General features: G+C 40.4%; 1 protein-coding gene across 3 annotated transcripts in view; it reads right to left on the bottom strand.

The window, feature by feature from the left end:
* Positions 1-23,464, bottom strand: part of ATP9B (ATPase phospholipid transporting 9B (putative)) — a 240,173-nt gene that overhangs the window by 131,258 nt on the left and 85,451 nt on the right. For all 3 annotated transcript variants that reach the window (XM_041739641.1, XM_041739643.1, XM_041739642.1), the window contains 2 exons: positions 21,483-21,577; positions 1,590-1,670 (listed from right to left, as the gene is read on the bottom strand). In XM_041739641.1, coding sequence (XP_041595575.1) covers positions 1,590-1,670; positions 21,483-21,577 — 176 coding nt within the window. The remainder of the gene's footprint in view (positions 1-1,589; positions 1,671-21,482; positions 21,578-23,464) is intronic.

Here is a 23,464-nt window from a genome sequence, read left to right as displayed (position 1 = left end):
CGGTGCTCACATGCTCAGTCTCAGTCATACACGCTCAGTCACACACAGTGGGTTATAGACACTCAGGTCACACACGCCCAAGTGACACACAATCTCAGTCACACACACCCAAGTCACATATGTACAGTACTCACATGCTCAGTTTCAGTCATACACACTCACTCCCACACACCCAAGCCACATACACAATCTCAGTCACACACACCCAAGTCACACATGCTCGGTCACATTCACAATCTCAGTCACACATGCCCAAGTCACATGTACAGTGCTCACATGCTCACTCTCAGTCACACACACTTGGTCTCAGTCATGCATGGTTGGTCACACACACTCAAGTCACACACGCTTAAGTCACACACGCAGTCTCACATGCTCGATCACACACACAATCTCAGAGTCACACATGCTCGGCCATACACATAAATTATGCAGTCACATGCTCAGTCATGCACTGTGTAAACTGCGCTTTGCAGCCTGGCTGTGTTCAGCCATATTCTCACGCACTCACACTGACTTCAGTGTGATTCCACACATTGTCTAGCAGACCTTCCCAACTCTTAGCAAATGACAAGAAATATAAATATGTAAAACAGAAAGGAAGAAAGCAAATAATATTCCAAAATATTAACAGTGGCTAAATTAATAACTCATGCTACTAAGGAAGCCCTTTGGTTAAGGCTTTTTCTCGAATATGCTAAGTTGTCTTTAATTAGAAGATGTTTTCATAAATATTTTTGCAAAAACACAAAATGATTTGAGTTTTCTCCAGAAATCATTTACAGTTCCTCATCTTCCTCATCTATTGTCATGAACATCCTGAATATACTTTTACTAAAGCACCCTTAAAAATAAAGTAACAAAGCAATGACCATCTCCTCAATAGGCATCTTCATTTTTGCATTCCCATAATTTGCTCATTATCTGGCACTTCGTAAATGCTTTCTCAAATGATAACTGCTCACCAATCCTGGTATGTGAACAAGAGTGAAACGAAGAAGGTTACACCAAAATAAACCTTTTTAAAATAACTGTAGCAATTAAAAGTAAACTACAGTTGTACCTAACCCCCTCCCCTAAGTATTATGAAGAGTTTATAATATCTGTATAAGCTGCTAAAATCAGAAGTTACTGAGTCCTCCAAATCCAATCAGGAGTCATTGGGGAGAAGGGACTTCAAGCTATAGCAAAACACCATGATAATGTGAAGAATGTCAAATTGAAGTGCACATGTGAGCACAGCCATCCAGTTAATATAAATCAGGAAACAATATACATATCATAGTATGTTAACTAATATCCAAACTCAAACTGACATTGTGAAATTACTTCATCTTGACTCCTACAATTTTCAGGGGGAAGGGTCTTTCTACAGAGTAAATATGCTAAACAAAAACACTGTACTGAGCATATCCCACAGAGAGACTAGATGCAGGAAAATTTAAGAACTTGAAACATTCTCTAGGCTTTCCCTTTTCAGTTCAAATCTTCTGTTTTATTCTTTAAGCATTCTTTCAAATTTCAGTTTTCCAGTTTTTAATTTAAACACACAACGAATATATTTGTATTTAACAAAAGATTTAACTTACCCTGGTAAATGTGCCTTCAAAACTATGAATATCCAGCTGTGGTTTCTGAGCATAAACATAAGCACTGATTGAAAAAAGATCCTGGAATACAAAATATCTGAATTAATTATATTATAATCAGACAAAATTACTTGGAAATTTTTCAATCACCAACTAATATTTTTCAAATATTATTTATCAAAAGTGACAGTTGGTTTTCCTATATTTTGTGTGCCAACACTATGGATTAGGATGGAACATAACTAAGGGAAAAAATGTTTACGCTCAAGAGAGGTGTGGCAATTTCTCTTGGTTCTAACAGATTGCTGCTTAATGACAGGTGTGTGTTGAGTGCTTGGGGAAATACTCACAAACTGCATGTTGCCTGGGGCTGCCTCAGATTCCAAGTTTAAAGGTGGAGATATACTTCATGGAGTTTAGTCATACTGTGTATGAATATTTGGAAGTTACATGGGTACCCAAGAACTTAGTGGGATTTAAGTAATTAATCTTCACAATTCCACAGAAGTTCTGTAAGGCAATTTACCAAATTCCTACTCACATGCTTTTCTTCTAATAGCTACTGCATTTGCTATAAACAACTGACTTACTTAAAGGCATGAACATATTGCCTTTCTCCATGTGCCTGAACTACATCCCCATGATCTATATTTATAAAATTACACGGGAAGGCTTTAACTATTCACATATTACAGCGACTTTCTGGAACTAGTTTTGAAGTAGGAAAAAAGTGGTTTAGGTCACTCCATTCACAGGCGACATGTATATGCTTAAACAGCAAGTCTCCAGAGATGACATTTAAGCACCTTATTTTAAGACAACTTATAAAAGTACATCTGCTGATTTAGAAATTTTAGTTTTTTTTTTTTAATTTTTATTTATTTATGATAGTCACAGAGAGAGAGAGAGAGAGGGGCAGAGACACAGGCAGAGGGAGAAGCAGGCTCCATGCACCGGGAGCCCGACGTGGGACTCGATCCCGGGTCTCCAGGATCGCGCCCTGGGCCAAAGGCAGGAGCCAAACCGCTGCGCCACCCAGGGATCCCTAGAAATTTTAGTTTTTAAAACACTATGTAATTTTATTAAAATGTTATAATAAGTAAAAATGTACTGATAACAAATTTTAATTTTTAATGGTACATGATTATTTTTACCAGGAGATCATCAGGGATTTACAATACTGAAAAGTTAGTTCCTTGTCTGTGTGGATTTTAACACCAACACCCACATGGGATCCTGACTGTACTGTCCCCTAGACAGCCCGAGGGAAAGCGACTTCACATCTTCTGCATGGTAATCCCATACATCCCAAAGTGACCAGGATGTAAGTGATATTAGGAGACAAAACTCCAAACCACACAAACCACACAAAGTGAGTTCACACATGGAGGATGCAAATGATCATGTGGATGTGAGAGTGACCTATCAAATTTGTTATAATCTAAATATGGTATTGTATATTTTCCAAATTGATTCACATGGACACAAATAACAGTCTAAGTAGGTGAGTTATAGCCATGAATGGAGATTACTTATCCTGGAGTCTTTCAGAGTAAACTATTAAAACTCTTTAAGTTCTTGGTATTTCAGTTGTTTTAAAAATATATTCTAAAATATATTCTAAAATATATTCAAAATATATAGTAATGTTTTATAAAATGTATTTTATATTTATTTATTTATTTATTTATTTATTTATTTATTTTCTTAGTTGGCACTCAGAAAGCTGGATAAGTACAACTCTACACAGAAGTTTAAGAAATTTCTGTCCTTACTACAGGCCTGAAATTTAAACAAGATTCATGTCAATATGATGGTAAAGAACTCCAGCCCACTGTGCCCCCAGGACGCTGAAGCCAGAAGTGCCCCAGCCTCCAAGCTGTTCACATTCCTAATCTTTTTGCAGGCCTCTGAAGGCAAACTAGGATTCCTTTTCTATTTCACTAATAATCTACACATTAACAACAGGCATCAAATACCCCTGAAGGTAACTGAAGAGGCTCAACTGAAAAGTGAGATTCTAAGTTTAAGGTAAATTCTATAACACAAATGCAGGTTTGATACAATCTAGTGACTACTAAAAAAAATTAATGGAACAAGAGATAACTAGCCACTCAAACAAGTACACGGCAGACTCAAGCGCACTGCACAGCAAGGTGAAAGCTGCGGAAGGCGAACCAACTTGGCATCTGAACAGATTGGGCTTCCTGATTTGTCTTGAGAGACAGGCGCTCCCTGTCATTGCTGTGCCCTCAGGCTCTCCTGGAGCAGGGCCGAAGAGGCATCTGCGGCACAGCTCTCACGGCATGGCCTGGAAGTCACATCATCTGGAACCCTGGACTCACAGACCCCAAATGCCTACACCTGACTCTAACGCACGCCCCGATGCTGTCTGCCAGGGCTGTCAACCATGGCACAATCAGCCCAAGCTGAATGCAGGAATAGGATCACCAACAGAGCTTGGACCTGCAATGGGTGTAAGAATTCAGACCCCTTGGAGGGACATTAACCATTAAAACAACCTGGATGCTGGCTGGGCCATCTGGGTCATCTGAGCTGCCCACGATCAGGGGCCCATGCTCTGTTGGGCCTCTTGAAATCAAGATGCAACATGTGACCCCTGCCCAAAGCTTCAAGAGGGAGGCCCCCCCTGGTGACCCTTCCCTTCCAAAGCCCCTTCTGTCTCAGGAGGGTCTCACTGCTGTTGCTGGCATTCCAGATCAGCTGCAGTTTACAACAGTGGACCACGAGCCTAACCCCACTTCCCTCACCACCACCACCCCCAATATAAGCAGCTTGGAGTGAGGAAGTTTGACTACTAGGTGCTACTGCCCCAGAAGGGAAATGATCTCTTTTGGGCCATTTCCCAGATAAATGATGGGGACCAAAGTGTTGGTGGGGGTGGGGCTATGTAAAGCCATTCTGAAATGGTTTGAAGATTCAGATTTCCTCTTGACCATTTCCCAAACATGATGCATCTTCAGGATTAAGTTGTATAAAAATATTTTCCTGGATGGTTCAGTCTGTTGAGTGCCTGACTCTTGATTTTGGTTGGGTCATAATCTCAGGGCCCCATGTTGAGCTTAAGATTCTCTCTCTCCTTCTCCCTCTGCCCCCCCATGTACATACCCTCTCTACCTCTCTAGGAAAAAAAAATCCTGTAAAAAAATGCTCTGTCCTTTTTTTTTTTTTTTTAAAAGATTTATTTATATGAGAGAGCAGGCACGTGCATACACAGCCAGGGGTGGGCGGTGGGGAGAGGCAGAGAATCCCAAGCAGACTCCATGCTGAGCATAGAGCCTGACCTGGGGTTTGATCCCCAACTCTGAGATCATGATCTGAACCCAAACCAGGTCAACCAACAAGAGTCCATCAGGCACCCCAGATACTTTGTGCTTCGTGCATAAAACCCTTCCAGCTGAAAGTCTGGGCAGACCATGCAAGGACTCCTGAGGGCACAAGACAGGCACCAACACCAGGGAGGAACCGAGGATGGAGGTCACCTGTGCTCCTTACAACTGCTGGCAGGCTCTCCAGTCCTGCAAGAAACCTTCCTATTGCCAGTGATCGGCATTTGAGATTCAAAGGGGTTGCAGGGCATAGAACACATCTGGCAAATGGGATTTCTCACTTGGATGCTGTGGTGAATGGTGAATTTAAAGTGCAGACCTGGCACCAGGTGTGCACACTGGTCTCAGCTGGCTGAGTGACATCCTACAACAATACTCCTAGCACTTCTCCTGAAAGACACCTGGCCAAGGGAGGGGGCCATGTAGAAACATGAATGCAGACTTGAGAAAGGCCTGCTCACAAGCAAGGCTGGCCATTGGGTGGGGTCTGGAAATATGGATTTCAGGAGGGTCGCCACCATTCCCAGATAAGAAAGACTCACTGTGCCTGCAGAATATAGTCAGGCAGTGTGGTTTATACTGAACACCTGCTTCCTTCTGGGAGTCTGGTATTTTGGTATGTGCCAGACAGAGGAATGCCTCCATGAGTCTCTCCTGTGCTGCCCTGCTAGGCACCATTTCACATGTATTCTCACAACATGCTGCTTGGGGTACGTAGTGCATCCTGGGGGAGTCCACAGGGAGAAGCTCTGGAGCCTCAAGCCTTGCTCTCTCCAGATTTACCCCAGTGCCTTTCACTCGGCTGTCTGTACCCTGTGTCCCATCACTGGAATAAATCATGGTCATGAGGAGGACTATGTGCTGCATCCTGGGTGTCCTCCTAGGAATTATTAAAACTGGGGGTGGTCTTGAAAGTCCCTCAAAACAGAGAGTTTACCATTTTTATTCTTCTCATTTTCATTTTTTGTTATCTGTTTTATTTTGGTTTTGCCTTGGAACAAATGTTTTAGCGTGGCTGCCACACTTAGGAAATCGTGGACATGCAGTCATGAAGACCCAGAGGCCACAGATGAGGATAACTACAGCAGCTGAAGAGCAACAGGAGAGGTGGAGAGTGTCCCAGAGGGGCCCTAATTCTGGCATCCTCTCACCCTGACCCCACACAACCCATGTGCAGGGTGGGTTTCTAGCAGCCCAGCTGACAGAAGTGAAAAAAGACTGCAGCAGCTCCCCAATGGTAGGGAAGAAAGAGCTCAGAGTTCGACTTCAGCTGAGTGAAATACTAAGTAGGACAAAACCAAACACAAAACAGTCCTCTTCAGAAGAACATAAGCCAATCCAGTCTCTACAATGTGTCATTAGAAATGTTGGGGCAGCCCAGGTGGCTCAGTGGTTTGGCACGGCCTTCAGCCCAGGGCGTGATCCTGGAGACCGGGGATCGAGTCCCATGTCAGGCTCCCTGCATGGAGCCTGCTTCTCCCTCTGCCTGTGTCTCTGCCTCTCTCTCTCTCTCTCTCTTTCTCTCTCTCTCTGTGTCTCTCTCATGAATAGATAAAATCTTTGAAAAAAAAAATGTTGAAGACACAATCCAAACCTCTGTGCATATGAAGACATCATAGCACAAGATCTGTATTTGAGAAAGAAGTCAAGCAATAAAGACTAATTTTGAGATGACCAAATATCAGAATAAAGAGATGAAATTTCAAAGCAATTTTAATGTCTCAAAGACTTAAAGGAAAACATTCTCTTAAAGATAAACAATGGGAAACCACAGAACAGAAAAAATATTTATTTAAGGAAAAAGAACCAAATGGAAATTCTAGAATTAAAAAAATACAATATCTGAAAGAAATTTATTGGATGGACTTAACGGTAGATTGGAGATGACAGAATAAAGTCGGTAAACTTGAAGAGAGAGCAAGAGAAATAATGAATCTGAAGACACAAAGAAAGAAGCTGTAGGAAAGGATAGGCTGCAGTGCCACTGACAGGGTGTCAAGAGTTGTAATATTTTACAGTTGGGCTCCTAGAGGGAGTGGAGAAAGAATGGGGAAGGAAAACTATTTGAAGAAATAATGACTAAAAATATGCAAAATATACTGACAGCCCAGACAGATTTATGAAGCCTAGAAAACCCCTAGACAGATAAATAAAATTAAAACAAAAAAACCCAAAGTCACATTGCTAAAAAAAAAAAAAAAAAAAAAAAAAAAATCAAAGAGAAAGGTCTCAAAACTACTTAGAGAAAAATGACATATTACACACAGGGAACAACTAGCAGAACAACACTGATTACTCATTAGAAATAACTGAAGCAGGAGACAGTGGGACAAAGTATTTAGAGTGCTATGGAGGAAACACGGTCATCCAAGAATTCAATATTCAGCAAAAATATCCTTCAAAAAACAGATGAAATAAAGATATTTTCAGATAAACAAAAATGAGAATTCATTATTACCAGATATATATTACGAGAAATGTTAACAGAAATTCTTTAGGCTGAAGGGAAATGTTTTCTGGGATAAATTCAGTCTTTAGGAAGTGGTGGTGAGGAACAAAAATAATAAAGAACAAAAGAAAAACAAAAATCTTGTTTTCTACTTAATTTTTCCTTAAAATACATATAAAAACATTGGAACAGTTCATATACAAATATAATGCATATAAAAAAGTATATGAATGCATATAAACATAGACACATACAGAAAAGTCCTTATGCTTCCAGCATAAAGGACTGGTAGGGTACATGGACCCATACAATGACAAGGGTCTTACCTTTTATGTCAAGTGACACAACTGTAACTTTCACAGTATACTTTTAGTGAAATTTATATTATGATCTCTAGCAACTACGAAGGAAATGCAAAGCAGTACATCTTAAAAGGCAATAGATAGAGTAAAACTAATTCCAAACATATTCAGCTAACCTAAAACCGTGAAAGAAACATCTGAGACACCAGAGCTGTGGGCCATGGACAAGGAGACAGCCTGTGAGGGAAGGTCAGGAAGAAGAGAGGGCAAGGGGACTATGGGCCAAGGTTTCTGAACAGCAGTGTTAGGCCAAAGTGTTCGAAGAATTATCCCTTGACAGGAGAGGTGTGAGTGTATGAGGAGCCAGAGGAGAGCTGAGAAGAGTGAGAAGTGAGAGAAGTGTGAGTGTATGAGGAGCCAGAGGAAAGCTGAGAAGAGTGAAAGCACTGGGCACTGGGAGAGGACCACAGGTAGCCACAGACACGTAACAAAGGCTACAGTCTTGCTCTTATCTGTGGTGATGGTTGCACAGATGTGCTGAGGTGTACAGTAATTATGTGCAATTCACTGTCTCCCAATTTTATCTCAATACAGGTTGAATCACACACACACAATAATTAGGGGCAGTATTAAGGACTGAGCTAGAAATGGTGGTCATCCATGCCTCCTTCCCATCTCTGCCTGGGTTCTCAGAGACGCAAAACAATCCATCCTCCAGTCCCATTTACGTGTTTTTATTTCAGCACTCATGTCTTTCTAAGAGGTCTACTTTACACATGATCTTTTTTCATAGCTTCTGTTTGGACTGTAATATCCTCTCATATCTCTTAAAATATATTAGAGATTTGTATTTATTCTCTTCTATTCCTGGAAAACCCAATTTAACCAGCCTCATCAGATCTCCTCTGTTTGTGGGAGCCCTGACTTGTGGGCTGTATATCATGCTCTATCACTTAGAGAAAATATTCTTTCACAGAAAACAAGCAGCCATCTAAAAATGATATGGCTTCTTTCATCTCTAGAAAACATCTATTTCACTGTTTACATTTCATTCATTTCCCACTTTAGGTGAGTGGGGAGCAAACAAATCTTCAAGTGGCTTAGAGTTATGGTAAGAACAAGTGTGAAAGAATGGATTCTAATAAAAGTGGTAGCCCTAACAACCCCAAAGGGAGCATCCTACTCTGAGGGCAGCAAAATCCTCCAGAAGAACTAACTGAAAAATTTTAGTGCGTACCACTCAGGAGGAAGGATGAGAGGAAATCAAAGACACTCACCAGAAAACAAAAAGAGATGACGTGGCAGAGACACTTCCCACCATCCTCTCCAGCTCCTGTTAAAGACAGGACTCCCCGGCCTTCCAGGGGAACATGATCCCCCACCCACTGAACGCAGCCTTCAGCATTCTCTCTGGCCTAATGGAGTAGAGCATGACGACATGTGCTGTGGGGAGGCAGGGAGAGGCAGTCACATGGGACACAGGTGAGAGAGTTACCTGTCAATGATGCCACAGCTGCCCTCTCAGCCTCAGACCACCCACCACTGGGTGGTCGGGGGAAGAGAAAAACTCAATTTGTGCTGTAACAGTTCAGGAAACATCTCAGGAGCAGAAAGGGATTTAATATATTGGAATAAGGTCCTTCCAACATCACAGGAAAGGCTTAGATTCATGACTGAACCTCCAAAAATTGCTCTCAGGATATGACCAAATGGCCCTCTATGGGAAACATCCTTACAATTACTGAGGTCAACACACACCCATTACGTCTGATTCCAGGGTGCAGAGGCCACTGGCCACACGGCACTTGCCACCTCCACCTGTGACACTGAGGGTGGCCCTTGACAGCAGAGAACCACCAAAGGGGCAGGATACATCATCCTCATTTCTGCCCTACGAATGCTTTGAGAGTAGGTTTAACTTGGGAAAGCTTATTCACACACCTTCATCAGGGCCTAGAAAACACTGATGAGTTTTCCATTTTTTAGAGAACAGGGATACTACACTGGATAAAGCGTGAACACAGCAGCCCACCACAGCGGGTCTGCTATTGCAGTTTAGAGTATACATTAACTAATAAAAAGTCATTTTCAAGTTAATTATGTCAAGCTGGCTTACCCAGAGAGAACACATTGTGTAATAATTGTGGACTTAGGGATATACAACAAGAATGTTTAATAAGCAGCCAAATGACTCCAGGAATAAGGCAGGTCCAAAACCCCTTCATCATTTAAATATTACCCTGTCACAGGTATTTTTCAAAAAATGAAGTTCTCCTATAAAAGACTACCTTTTGATACATGGAAATAAAGAACAATACTAGCAACAATCCTCATTTCTACACACACATGAACATTCAGAGGAATGCATTTCATCTAGTATATTAGACATCAAATGACTGAATAATGGCACAATAATGAGAATGTCATTTGAAGCTTTTCACGATAATTTAAAAATCATTCTGAAGTTTTCAATAATGTAGGAAAGCCTCTGCTATTAGGTCAAGGGCAACATTTGTTCGCATTACTTAAAGGTCATTAAAATACATCCTTAATCATAACATGTGGTTCATTACAAATAAAATTGCCTTTCGTTCAATAAAACTAATTAAATGTAAATGGTATTGTTTACTGCTATATGGATCTTTTGAAATAAATCAGCAAGTCATGATTTATTGTGACCTCATTGTTGTTAATAAATTTGCCTGATCACAAAAGCCAGAAACACACTTCCCGAATATCTATGGATGCCTGAGAAGCATGCCTTCTAGCTGCCTGTGTGTAGTCACGAGAAGCTGAGCCTGCCATCACAGGGCCCGCAGCACAGCTATTATCAAATGGTTTGCTCGAACTTTAATGGTCTGATCACATCCAGTGATAAGGGAATACCACAAAATCGGAGATGACATTCTTGGTGGCGTCCTCAGTTCTTCAAGAAAAGCTCTGAGGTCTGCAGGTTTACTACTACTTGCTGTCATAAGGCTCAACAGATGATGTGACACCAAGTCCATTACAGCAGAAACAGAGAAGTCAGAGTGAAGGAAGAGGGGAAGACTAAGCTATCAAATGAAAAACCAAACTGTCATGCCTAAATCCATAATGAAATTAGAGCTCTTTTTCCTACAAAATCTAAATATATGCCAAATTATATGAAGCTACAAATTGAAATTAATGAACCAGAAATTCAGTTAAACTTACTTTTTCCTACAATATACAGCTTTTTAGTTTTATGGTCATATCAAAGGTACAAATGAGAACAGAGTAGGATTTCAACTAGTCTTCTAAGACCTAACTTACATGCAATAAATTGTGCATGTTTAAAGTGTACATCTGTGTGCCCCTGAACACTTGTACCTGCCTAAGACATTACCACAGCCAAGCTACGGGACATGTCCAACACCTCATCTGCAGGACTGCTCTACCCCGGGCTCCATCACAAAGTGGATGGGCTTTCCTAGAATTCTGCATTACTATGGACACTTCAGGTACTCTTATTTGTTATTTTTTGCTTTTTCTTTCAGACACATGCTTTCTAACACAGTGTTTTAACTTTGCACTTTCCTTTCTACCACTCTTTCCAAAATAAAGCTACTACCAATGATGATTTAGTGTCAGCATTTCCAACTGCCCAAGCCAGTGACTCTGGAACTCTTGCAAAGGAGACGGAGTGGGAAAGACCAGGTGGGGCCCCCATCTGTGCATGACAGCAAACAGAAATCTTTCCCAGTCCATTATGATTCATCATCTTTATCTCTCCTCCCCCTTAACCCTGGAGGGTTCACTGAGGAGGTACACCAGAAAAAGAAAACCCGGACACAAAGGAGAAACATGCCACTGAGAAATAGCACCAACCCCCCAAATAGGCTCAAATCACATCAGGAAGTCAACAGGCTGCAAGAACATCTTGTGATAAAAACTAATCCATTTTAACAAATAGTATGAGAATTGTAAGCTAGATATCCTAAGTAATAAGGTGACAGCACAGCCTTACTTTGCCATGTGAAGTAAAGCAAAGCAGACAGAAAACACAGAGAGTCTGAGTAAGTCTGGGAAAGAGCTGAGAAAGGAGGAGACCGTAGGGCGAATTCACAGGCTCCGGCAGGATTCGGCCCGTGTCACAGCACGTGATACAAAAAGAACCCATTCAACACTCATTCATACGACAGTGTTTTAGCCACACAGATGTAGTGACATGATTAAACTTCCTTCTCCATGAGTCTATGTGCAGAGAATGCATTAAGAATTCTAAAATGTAAAGGCTAATGACCAGCTTCTCACTGCCTACTGACAAACATTTAAAGTGGTTAAAATGATAAACGAATATTGGTAGGAAAAGAGCCTTCTGATCACAACGAAAAATCTGTAATCATAAAGGAAAACAAATAATTACACAAATAAAATTTAAAATACCTATATGGCGAAAGATATTCTAAAGCAAGAAGTCAAGAGGTAGACTAGAAGTCTAGCTATATTTGCAATACACACTTGGCAAAAGTAGGGAGAAAGAGGCACACTCATACACTTATGTTGACAGTTTAAAATGGTGAGACCAGTTGGCAGCAATTTGAAACTCTCGCAAAAAGACTGAGCTAAAAAAAAAAAAAGTGAGCTATTTATTCAGTAAGTGGTATTGCTGCAACTGGCTAACAAGTTATTTTCTTAAGTCTGATTTCCCACTCACAGTTTGACTCAAAATAAATGCCAGATGGACAGGAGATATTACATGTAAAGCAGGAGTTGTTTTCAAAGTAATAATTTAGGGATGCCTGGGTGGATCAGCGGTTGGGCACCTGCCTTCAGCTCAGGGCGTGATCTTGAAGTCCAGGGATTGAGTCCCACATCAGGCTCCCCGTGGGGAGCCTGCTTCTCTCTCTGTCTATGCCTCTGCCTCTCTGTGTGTCTCTCATGAATAAATAAATAAAATCTTTTTTTTATTAAGGTAATCATTTAAAATATAATCATGGAGTGGAAAAATGCTAAACATAAAACCAAAGGCAGCAACCATTTTTTATTTTTAGAAGTTGTTTTTATTGAAATACACCTAATATAGAACATTGTGCAAATTTCAAGGGGCACAACAGGTTGACAGATACATTAGGCATTGTAGTAGGGCTGCCACCATGGCCAGGGTAATGAGCACTACACCACCAGCTTACCAACGGAGAGCCATCCTCACATTAGCAGTAGGCCCTCAGAGAAACACATTAGCCTTCCACAGGATAGAAGAAACCATAAATGAAAACACTTAGACGACACCTAAAGAAATGGGAGCCTGATCCACAATTAACAAAGTGTACATAAAGACCTCTAAAAACACACAACAGGAAAATAAGCAGACACCACAAACAGAAATTTATAAAATAAAAATATATAAGAAACAGACTTTCATAGGTAAGAGGTATCTTTAGCCTCACAAAAAAATTGTCAATATAAACAAAATGCCATTTCCATGTCCATCAGATGGGAGAAGACAGGCCAACTGACCAATACACAGGAGATGTGCGTGCTACTGCAGTCTTGCAGGTAGCATTTTGGCACAAGAACCAAAATCCTACAACTAGGTCTATCTTTTGAGTTCTAACACTATAAAACGTCAAAACTGTTAACATTCATATGTACCAATAAATACCAGGCTGGTTACTGAAGTTATAACTTGTCCAGCACCAAGCAGCTAATAAAGCACTTGGAGAGATACACATTTTTTTGACATAAAAGATGACACAAAACATACTGCTGGAAAAAAAAAAAAAAAAAAAAAAAAAAAAAAAAAAAAACATACTGCTGGAAAAGGAAAAAAGTACATATAGCATCATCTATCCATGCAGATGCATGAAGGAAAGGGTGGAGAAGTGGTGCCGCCAGGAATAACTTTTACCCAAATGTGAATGGTAGCCAATACTAATGAATACAATTATGACTGTTTTCCATCTTTTTTATGATGCATACATTATTTTCAATGGTATTACTATTATCAGCAAGAAAAATAAATCTCCATTTCTTTTTGGCAAGAATGAGTCCTACGAAAAAGGGCTGGTTAGCTTGAAATGCAGTGGAGGCTGAGGCAGGAGGACAGTCCATGCTTGTTGCTCGAGGACCCACCCCCCTGGCAGGGTTAGCCCTACAGCAATCAAATCCACCACAAACAAAGACCTGTTAACTTGGTGTTTGAAAATGCTATGATCGACAAACCACCTTTTAATTTAAGAACAAGCTTTCAAAAAATCACGTTTATTCACAAGCTGCTAAACTAAGAAAATAAAATCAATGATTTTGAAAAAAGAAAAAATATCTAACATTTATAATATCCAGCATCCAATATCACCAGACATGCAAAGAAGCAGAAATTGTGACCTGTAATAGGAGAATAATTAAAAACTAGAAACAGAGGCACCTCGGTGGCTCAGTCATTAAGCATCCAACTCTTGGTTTCAGCTCAGGTCATGATCTCAGGGTCCTGAGACTGAACTCCATGTTGAGCTCCTCAATCAGTGGGGAGTCTGCTTGAGATGTACTCTCTCTCTCTCTCTCTCTCCCTCTGCCCCTCCCCCTGCTCACATGTGCATATGTATACTCTCTAATAAATATAAATCTTAAAAAAAAAAAAACTAGAAATATACCAAGAAAAAAGAGACAATGGCATTAGGAAATGAAGAATAAGTATTATATACTTGAAAGATTTGGAACCTCCACATATTAAAAATACAATATTTGGAATAAAAAATTTGCTGGATGGTCTTCATAGAAGACTTCAGAAGATAAAATCAGTGAATTTAAAGACAGAGCAACAGAAACTATCAAATAGAGTCACAGAAAGAAAGAGCAAGAGACTTCAATGACCTGTGAACATATGTGGTCTAACACACATATCACTGATATGCCAGATTGGGGGGGGGGGGTTGGGCAGAAAGGCCCCAAAAATAAAGGCTAAAAGTTTTTGAAATGGGGGAGAAAAAAACCATGAATCTCCAGATCCAAGAAGTACCACAAACACTAAGCAAGACAAAACAACATACATACAAATTCCTGAAAGCAGTCATCACAAAAAACATCTTAAAATATCTAGAGAAGGGATGGGACACCTGGGTAGTTCAATGGTTGAGTGTCTGCCTTCAGCTCAGGTCATGATCCCAAGGTCCTGGGATCGAGTCCCACACCGGGTTCCCTGCTCCTCGGGGAGTCTGCTTCTCCCTTTGTATCTCTCTCTCTCTCTTTCTCTGTCTCTCATGAATAAGTAAAATCTTAAAAAACATGTCTAGAGAAAAAGGAGATAAAGAGGAGATAAGGATGGCCACAGTGTTTCAGAACTACATATCCTGTAATGCAGAGCAATGGTAGCGCTGAGACAGTAGGTAGAGACAAGGAAAACTGTCAAACAAAAACTTGAAAAACTTCTTCCAAAAATGAAGGTGAAATAAAGACAGTTTTCTTTTCTTTTCTTTTTTGTAAAGATGTTATTTATTTATTCATGAGAGACACAAAGAGAGGCAGAGACACAGACAGCGGGAGAAGCAGGCTCCCTATGGGGAGCCCAAGGATCTCAGGACCTCAGGATCATGACCTGAGCTAAAGGCAAATGCTCAACCACTAAGCCAACCAGGCACCCCTGAAGACAGTTTTAAAGCACAAACTTTAGTAGACTCCTCTTACAAAAACTACTGAAGGAAGTTCTTTGAGTTGAAGGAAAGTCACATTGCAAGTTGGATCCATCTACAGGACAGAGGACTCAGGAACGAGTAAATGTACAGGACAGCGGAAAAAGCGGTATTTATTTTTTTAATAACTTAACATGCTTAGCTACTTTTTTTCTCAAGATTTATTTCTTTTTAGTGGGGGAGGGGCAGAGGGATAGGAAGGGAAGGTCCCCAGCAGACTCGCCATGGAGCCCCAAGATTGTGACCTGAGCCCTGAGCCAAAATCAAGAGTCAGATACTTTACTGACTGAGCCACCCAGGCACCCCACATGTTTGACTGCTTTAAACAAAAAATACATATATTCTATGGTGAAGTTCATAACGTGTATAAGTAAAACATGTAAGACAATAACAAGAGATGAGAAGAACTGGAAGTCTAACTGTGCCAGTTTCTTAAATTACATACAATATGGTATTGTGCCATATTGGAGAAATATTATGGTGCGTTAGTAACACATATTGGAAATCGCAGAACCCACCACTACAAAATAGAACTAAAGGTGAAAGGGACAACTGGGTGGCTCAGATGGTGAAGCATCTGCCTTTGACTCAGATCATGATCTCAGGGTCCTGGGATCGAGTCCCACCTTGGTCTCCGTGCTCCACAGTCTCTGCCTCTCAATTCTTTGTGCTCTCTCTCTCTCTCAAATGAATAAACAGTATCTCTAAAAAAATAAAACTTTTAGGGCAGCCTGGGTGGCTCAGCCGCTTAGCCCTTCCTTCAGCCCAGGGGGTGATCCTGGAAACCCAGGATCAAGGCCCACATCAAGTTCCCTGCATGAAGCCTGCTTCTCCCTCTGCCTGTGTCTCTGCCTTTCTCTGTCTCTTTCTGTGTCTCTCATGAATAAATAAATAAAATCTTTAAAAAAAATAAAAAAAATTAAAATTTTAAAAAAGAACTAATGATTACAGCAATAATGGTAATTAAATGAAAACCTAAAATAATACCTAAAAATGGAAAAAAGGAACAAAGAGATAAGTAGAAAATAAACAGCAAGACTTTAACTCAACCATTACTAATAATTATGGTAAATATGTTATTTAAATAACAGTTTCCCTCAACTTGACCTAACGAGCACTTACAGGCTATCTATCCAGAGAACATCAGCACATACTCTGTAAATGGGTGTGGAACGCTGGCCCAGAAAGAGCATGTGCCAGGCCATGTCATAAGTCCCAACCTGACTAAAGGACTGACATAAGACATAACATGCTCCATGAACATCACAGAATTAAATAATATCTAAGTAACAAAGGACATCACAAAAATCCCCAACCACATGGTAAGCAATGTTTCCAACTAAACAAAGGGTGAGAAGAAATCACAAAAGAATTAGAAAACATTTTAACAAAAACATAATGAAAATAGAATGTATAAAATTTCTGTGACACAGGGTAAGTAATGCTTAGTTACAGCTCTAAAGGCTTATAACAGAAAGTAACAAGATAAAAAAAACCAAGAGTCTAACTTCTGCTTTAAGAAATTAACAAAGAACAGAAAAATTAAATACAAACTAAGTTAGAATGAAGGAAATAAATACCAGAAGTAACAGAGAAAACGAACAAACGATAAAGATTATTAAAGACACCAAAAACAAGCTCTTTGAAGTAACAACTGAAGTCAGTTAACTTCTGGTAAGACTATCCAAGAGAAAAAAAAAAAAGAGATATAAATTACCAATATTGAGGATGCAGGAGGGGATCCTACAATCACTAAAAAGTAGTAACAAAACATAATGAATTTTATACCATTAAATTTGGCAATTTACATGCAATAAACTCTTTGAAAAATACAAATTTCCAATAAACAAAAAATCCAATCAACTCTACATCTACTTCAGAAATTCAATTCATAATTAAATACTTTCCCACAAAGTAAACTTGCGACTCTGTTTCAAGAGTGAAGACGTTCAGTACTAAAAAAATTAATAAGTAACACCAATCTCACATCAACTACCTCAAATACAGGAGGTAGTTTTATGAGGCCAACTCATTTTATGAGGCCAGCACACCAAAGGCATTACACAAAAGCAAAACAGACAAACAAAAACCAAAGCAACTAAATCAATATTCCTCATGAATATGGGCACAAAAATCCTTCCCAAGGGCCGCCTGGGTGGCTCAGTGATTGAGTGTGTCTACCTTTGGCTCAGGGTGTGATCCTGGAATCCTGGGATCAAGTCCTGCAATGGGCTCCCCACAGGGAGCCTGCTTCTCCCTCTGCCTGTGTCTTTGCCTCTCTCTGTCTCTCTCACGAATAAATAAATAACATCTTTAAAATATCCTTCCCAAAATATGAGCAAGTCAAAAGCTGCATTATCTGAAAAGGACACTCAGTATGAACAGATGTGTTCTGGTTTATCCCAGGACTATGAGGTTGATACAATCCATAAATCCATATAGTTCATCCTACTAACAGATGAAAGAAAACCATATAATTGGGATTCCTGGGTGGCTCAGCGGTTTACTGCCTGCATTTGGCCTGGGGTACGATCCTGGAGTCCCGGGATCAAGTCCCACATCGGGCTCCCTGCATGGAGCCTGCTTTTCCCTCTGCCTGTGTCCCTGCCTCTCTCTCTCTCTGTGTGTGTCTCTCATGACTAAATAAATAAAATCTTAAAAAAAAGAAAAAAAGAAAACCATATAATCATGTCAATAAACAAAAACTTTTGAAAAATCCAATCCCCATTCATGAAAAAACCTCTCTGCAAACTAGGAACAGAAAGAATTTCCTCAACCTGATACAAGGAATCTTAAAAAAAAACAAAAAACAAAAACAAAAAACAAACAAACAACCTACAGCTACCATCAGACATGATGTTAAAAAAGCTCCATGTTCCCCGAGACTGGAAAGGAGACAAGGATGAATGGTTTCACCACTTCTGTTCAGCAACGCATTAGAGATTGCACCCAGTGTGATACTGCAAGTTGAAGAAAGAGAAGGCTGTCTATGCACACTTGATATAGAGTATAGACAATATAGCTCTGTGGAAGAGCTACATTTTCTTTGCACATGACATGATCATTCAGAGACAACATTCTAGGGAATTATACAAAAGCCACTAAAAAGACATGAACAGACATTTCACCAAAGAGGATATATAACAGATGGTAAACAAGTACGTGAAACAATGTTCCGGGGGCACCTGGGTGGGTCAGTCAGTGAAGGGTCTGACTCTTAGTTTCAGCTCAGGTCATGATCTCAGGCCATGGAACCCCATGTCAGGCTCTATGCTCAGTGTGTAGTTGGCTTCAGATTCTCTCTCCCTCTCCCTCTTGCTTGCACTCTCTCTCTCACAAATAAATAAAAATGTTTAGCCTTACTAGCCATGATAGAAACACAAACTAAAATGAGCTATCACAGCACACTTATTGAAATAACTAAAATTAAAACATGACGCCACTAAGTACCAGCAAGGCTATGGAGAAACTACAGCACTCATGCACTGTTGGCTGTTTTACAGTATAGCCACTCTGAAAGACACTTGGACAGTTTGTGCATGCACACTTTCCCACACACCCCTGACTTGTGACTTAGTGATTTACTAGCTCCCCACCTGTTCCTGTCTACTGTGAAGTGGGCAAAGGTCAGCTGGTTAGTGGGAAAGAGTGTCAACCTCAACTATTACCTTCATTAGTTGGTCCAAGAGAATCTGCTTTCCCTCACTCACAATCAATCAATTGTACTAACCCCCATCATATAAATCACTTATAATAGCCTACAGAATTTTTAAAAACTATCCCTAATTCTCAGAACACTGAGAATTAAAAGACTGAAAACAAATCCTCAAAGTGGTGGGCCACCTGGCATTCACAGAGAAACTGATACAGAACAGCAGTTTGGACAATTTTCAAAAGTAACTTCAGGGGGCGCCTGGGTGGCTCAGTGGTTGAGCATCTGCCTTTGGTTTGGGTCCTGACCCTGGGGTCCTGGGATCAAGTCCCACACTGGGCTCCCTGCAGGGAGCCTGCTTCTCCCTCTGCCTGTGTCTCTGCCTCACTCTGTGTCTCTCATGAATGAATGAATGAATGAATGAATGAATGAATGAATGAATCTTTAAAAACAAAAATACTTTCTGACCTGAAGAATGATGCAGATTCATAGATTTACAAGAGATACGAGAATACTTCCACATCTAAGAAAGGATCAGTTACAAACAGGACTGCACATATCTGGTTTTATCAAGTCAATACTATACATCACACAAGCACATATATTAATTTTTAATTGGCAAACACCAATTCAAAAACGGCAAAAGGGCAAACCAATAAATACAAATTTCTAGTGAATATACAGTGGAAAATTCAACCATACTGGTAAACAAAGAGGTAAAAATTAAAACAATGAATGGTCCAAATTTTCTCTATCAATTTGAGATTTTGTCTTCAACAGTTATTATTAGTGTTCTGAAGCACATTCACCAATAATCACATTCTGCTGCTTACAGGGGTTTGGGCACAACTCTTCAGAGATGACCTACTGGGATCTGAAATCACAGGCATTCCTTTACACACACTCCGTTCTACTTTTCAGAATTTACCTGAAAAAGGAAGACTTGCTATTTACATGCAGCCTTTTAATGTTTATATATTAAAAAAAACAAAAAAACAAAATGAAGAATTGTGTACTTGCTCCCACCATGACAGAGTTGCACCTGGTTAGCTGATGAGCTGAGCAGGGGGTCATTCTCTAGCTCAGGGGTTAGGAAACCAAGACCTGGGGCTCAAATCCGGCAACCTGTACTCTCTTCTGTTATCACCCTTGGGGTAAGAATGGTGGTTGTTTTTAATTTTTAAAGGGTTGGAAAAAGAAAAAGAAAAAAAGGAAAGAAAGAAAGAAAGAGGAGTAGGAAAGGCAGAAGGAGAGGGTAAGTCTGTGACAGACATATTACGTGACCCACATTGTTATGTGACGATGAATAAATGTACAAAGGAAAGAATCAGCAACTGTTCACTAGCGACCAGTCTTTGGAAGATATACATGAAACATATAAAAGAAAGAATTTCAACCTAAGGACTACTTAAAGTATAGACAACTAAACATACATAAAGAGCAAATATTTCCCAGTCTTACACATGTCAGGCTACATAGTTTCCAAAAGGTTCAGTGTACACAAGAATGAGGATGTCCCCCACTGTCCATTTATACTAGCTATAAACCACATGCAATAAAAGCAGAGACTCCTTTCCAAACCCAACCAATCTAAGGAAAGTGATCTAATCTACATTACCCCATGTCCCACTCCTTCCCCAACAACTGCCCAAGTCAAAGGTCACTCCTAGACCACCTCAAGTTTTCTTTACTCTCCATGGCGTATCAGCAGATCATGTAAGAAAAAACGAAGCTCCTCTCATTCAAATATATACTACATCTAACACAAGCACCAAATGGCCCCAACTGTGGTTTTGTTAAAAAAAAAAAAAAGTGTGCCAGCTTAGGAGATTCTCAGCATTTGTGAGAGATTGATGAAAATGATGAAATATTGTTTTCTCTAATCCTACCTCTTGCCTACTCCCCAGCAACAAAGGGACACTGTGCAAAGACCAAGTAAGGTGCCTGACAGTGTCCTCCTCCTCTCTCTCGGTCACAAGAACAAGACACAGTAACACTCTCCTCTCTCCTAATCAAAGAGGGTTCTCTACTGTCACAAGAAAAGTAGAGTGGACGTGCCGGTCTCCAAAAGGAGGCTAACTTCCCTCTGAGTTCCACAGTCTGCCAACACTATGGAAACCAGACCACCAGGGAGTTCAGTCAGTTAGCAATAATGGGCTCATTTAACCCTGCCAAAAGTCTCAATCTTGAAGATTACTCAACTGCAAGGTTTAACAATAAAAATCAGAAGGAAAAGGAAAGTGAGAGAAAAGAAAAAAAGACCAAAGTGTCTGGCAAATGGGAACACTGCAAACCACACCTAGAACAGGTCACATTTCAAGACACCAGAGAAATTACTTTGGTTGATTTTCAATGACCCTTTGTTACTAATAAAAAAATATTATTTTTACAAAGAGTGCATTCAAGAAGTCAACTGGTATACAAGGAAATGTTTGCTGCCTGAAAATGAAGAGTACTAGTAAAATGACATTGTAATCTCATGAACGCTCACCCCCAAGGCTGGAAGCCTCTGTGTGCAGCTCACCGCCACCTTCAGCTTCCAATCAGTTTCACCATCAAGCTGATCAGTTCGAATAAAACACGAACCTTGGAATGAGAGAAGAAAGTTCCAGAGTTACAGGTGCTTTCAGACCACAATTGTGCAGTAAAGTGGGATACAGAAAGGATGCAGCTAGAGATTCACATAAACAAAGTCCTTTATACATCTGATTCACAAACAAGTGTGCTAACAAGATACAGGTGCCTCCTATGTGGTATTCTTGCCTACTGAGACTTAATATTAATTAGTGCTTCATTTTAGAAAAACTACATTGATCATTTCTACCTTTAATTCATGTTTTAATAATAAAGTCAATACACAAAAATATCCATGAGTGTGTTCCATAACTTTGCTAATAAATCATCTGATCTGCCACGATAAAACATGTTCAATAATAAAAGCATAGCCAAAATGTCAAAACCCAGGTAAGATTTATTGTCATATCCTACCAAATTTTAAACATGAAAAGCTATTGAATAACAAAACTCCATTCACCCTTTGACCATCATTATTTCTATCACATCATTTTCTCAGAACCTCAGATAGATGCTCACTTCTATCCTAAGATAGAACAGCAAAACACAAAATGACATACACGTAAGATGATCTTCTAACATTATTTATTGTAATAAAAGACTGGGAACAGATAATGTGAGAATCAATGAATAAAAGGGAGCACAAGCAGCTGTGTAACAAAGATAGGATGGAAGACAGGACCCAGACAGGAGACAGGGAGGGACACACGAGAGAGAGAGAGAGAGAGAGAGAGAGAGAGAGAGAGGGAGAGAGGGAGAGAGGGAGAAAGGGTGGAGAGAGAGAGAGAGGGAGAGAGGGAGAGAGGGAGAGAGGGAGAAAGGGTGGGAGGGAGAGAGGGGGAGAGAGGGAGAGGGAGGGAGAGGGAGGGAGAGAGAGGGAGGGAGACAAGGAGGGAGGAAGAAGAGAAAGAAATGAGAAAGGCCTCCACTTTTCCTGTTAACAGTTTAGAGCGTACATGGTGGAGAGAGGAAAGCCAGGTGTCAACACTGTGCACAGAATAACACCACGCACTGAAGAGCCAGGTGGCGGAGGGAGGAAGTGTGTGGGTGTGGATGTGGGGATGACCTCTGCAGGGGAGAAAGGCGGGGAGGGGCTGGAAGAGAGGCCCCGTTTGTTTTGTACTGCTCATTGTGAAATCATACATATTGTACACAATTTAAAAAAGCAAATCACCTTTAACTTTGTAAAAGCAATCCCTAAAAACAGTCCCTAAAAACAAGCATAAAAAACAAAGTAATAGTAGTTTCATCACCAAATAAATTCAAGGGACTGATGGCTTTTTAAACTTAATTATAAAATAGTTACATATGTACACCTTAGTGAATTACGTAAACATAACTCACCCTTGTACCCCTGAGAGACCCCTGAGAAGATCCTGTGTGTCCCCTGTCCCACAAGCCCTCCCTGTCTCCTCGTAACACTATTGTTGCTTGCACTTCTTTGCTTTGATTTGGAGTTTATCCCCCAAATGTACATCCCAAGACACTAGAGTTAAGCCTGGTCCTTTCTGGGTATGCCCTCAAAGTCCCGTTTTATCTACAGGCCCTCTCTGGTTTGCATCCCACTGACTGAACACTTCTAATCCTGGCCAACCATCTCCCCTTCCCTTGTGGGTCCTGTAACCCTGGCTCCAGCACTCAGATCCCAGCTCACACTCCACGGACCCTGGTACCATATCCAGTCTTTGCTCTGCTCTGATGCCAGCAGCCCTTTGTACTCAAAGTGTACATCCATGACTGCAGTACAGGTTCAAGAAAGTGGAAGGAAGCCTACCCTTCCTTTTTACCTTTGAGCTAGAATAAAATGTAAAATGAGAAGCATCTGCTCTTTGGATTTGGTCTGGTCACCTGGTGAAACAGTTCCTATAAGAAAACATTGATTCCTTATTGTAATTTATT

Source organism: Vulpes lagopus, chromosome 24 (assembly GCF_018345385.1).
Source record: "Vulpes lagopus strain Blue_001 chromosome 24, ASM1834538v1, whole genome shotgun sequence".
Classification (NCBI taxonomy): Eukaryota; Metazoa; Chordata; class Mammalia; order Carnivora; family Canidae; genus Vulpes; species Vulpes lagopus.
This window is presented reverse-complemented; position numbering and strand designations above follow the sequence as displayed.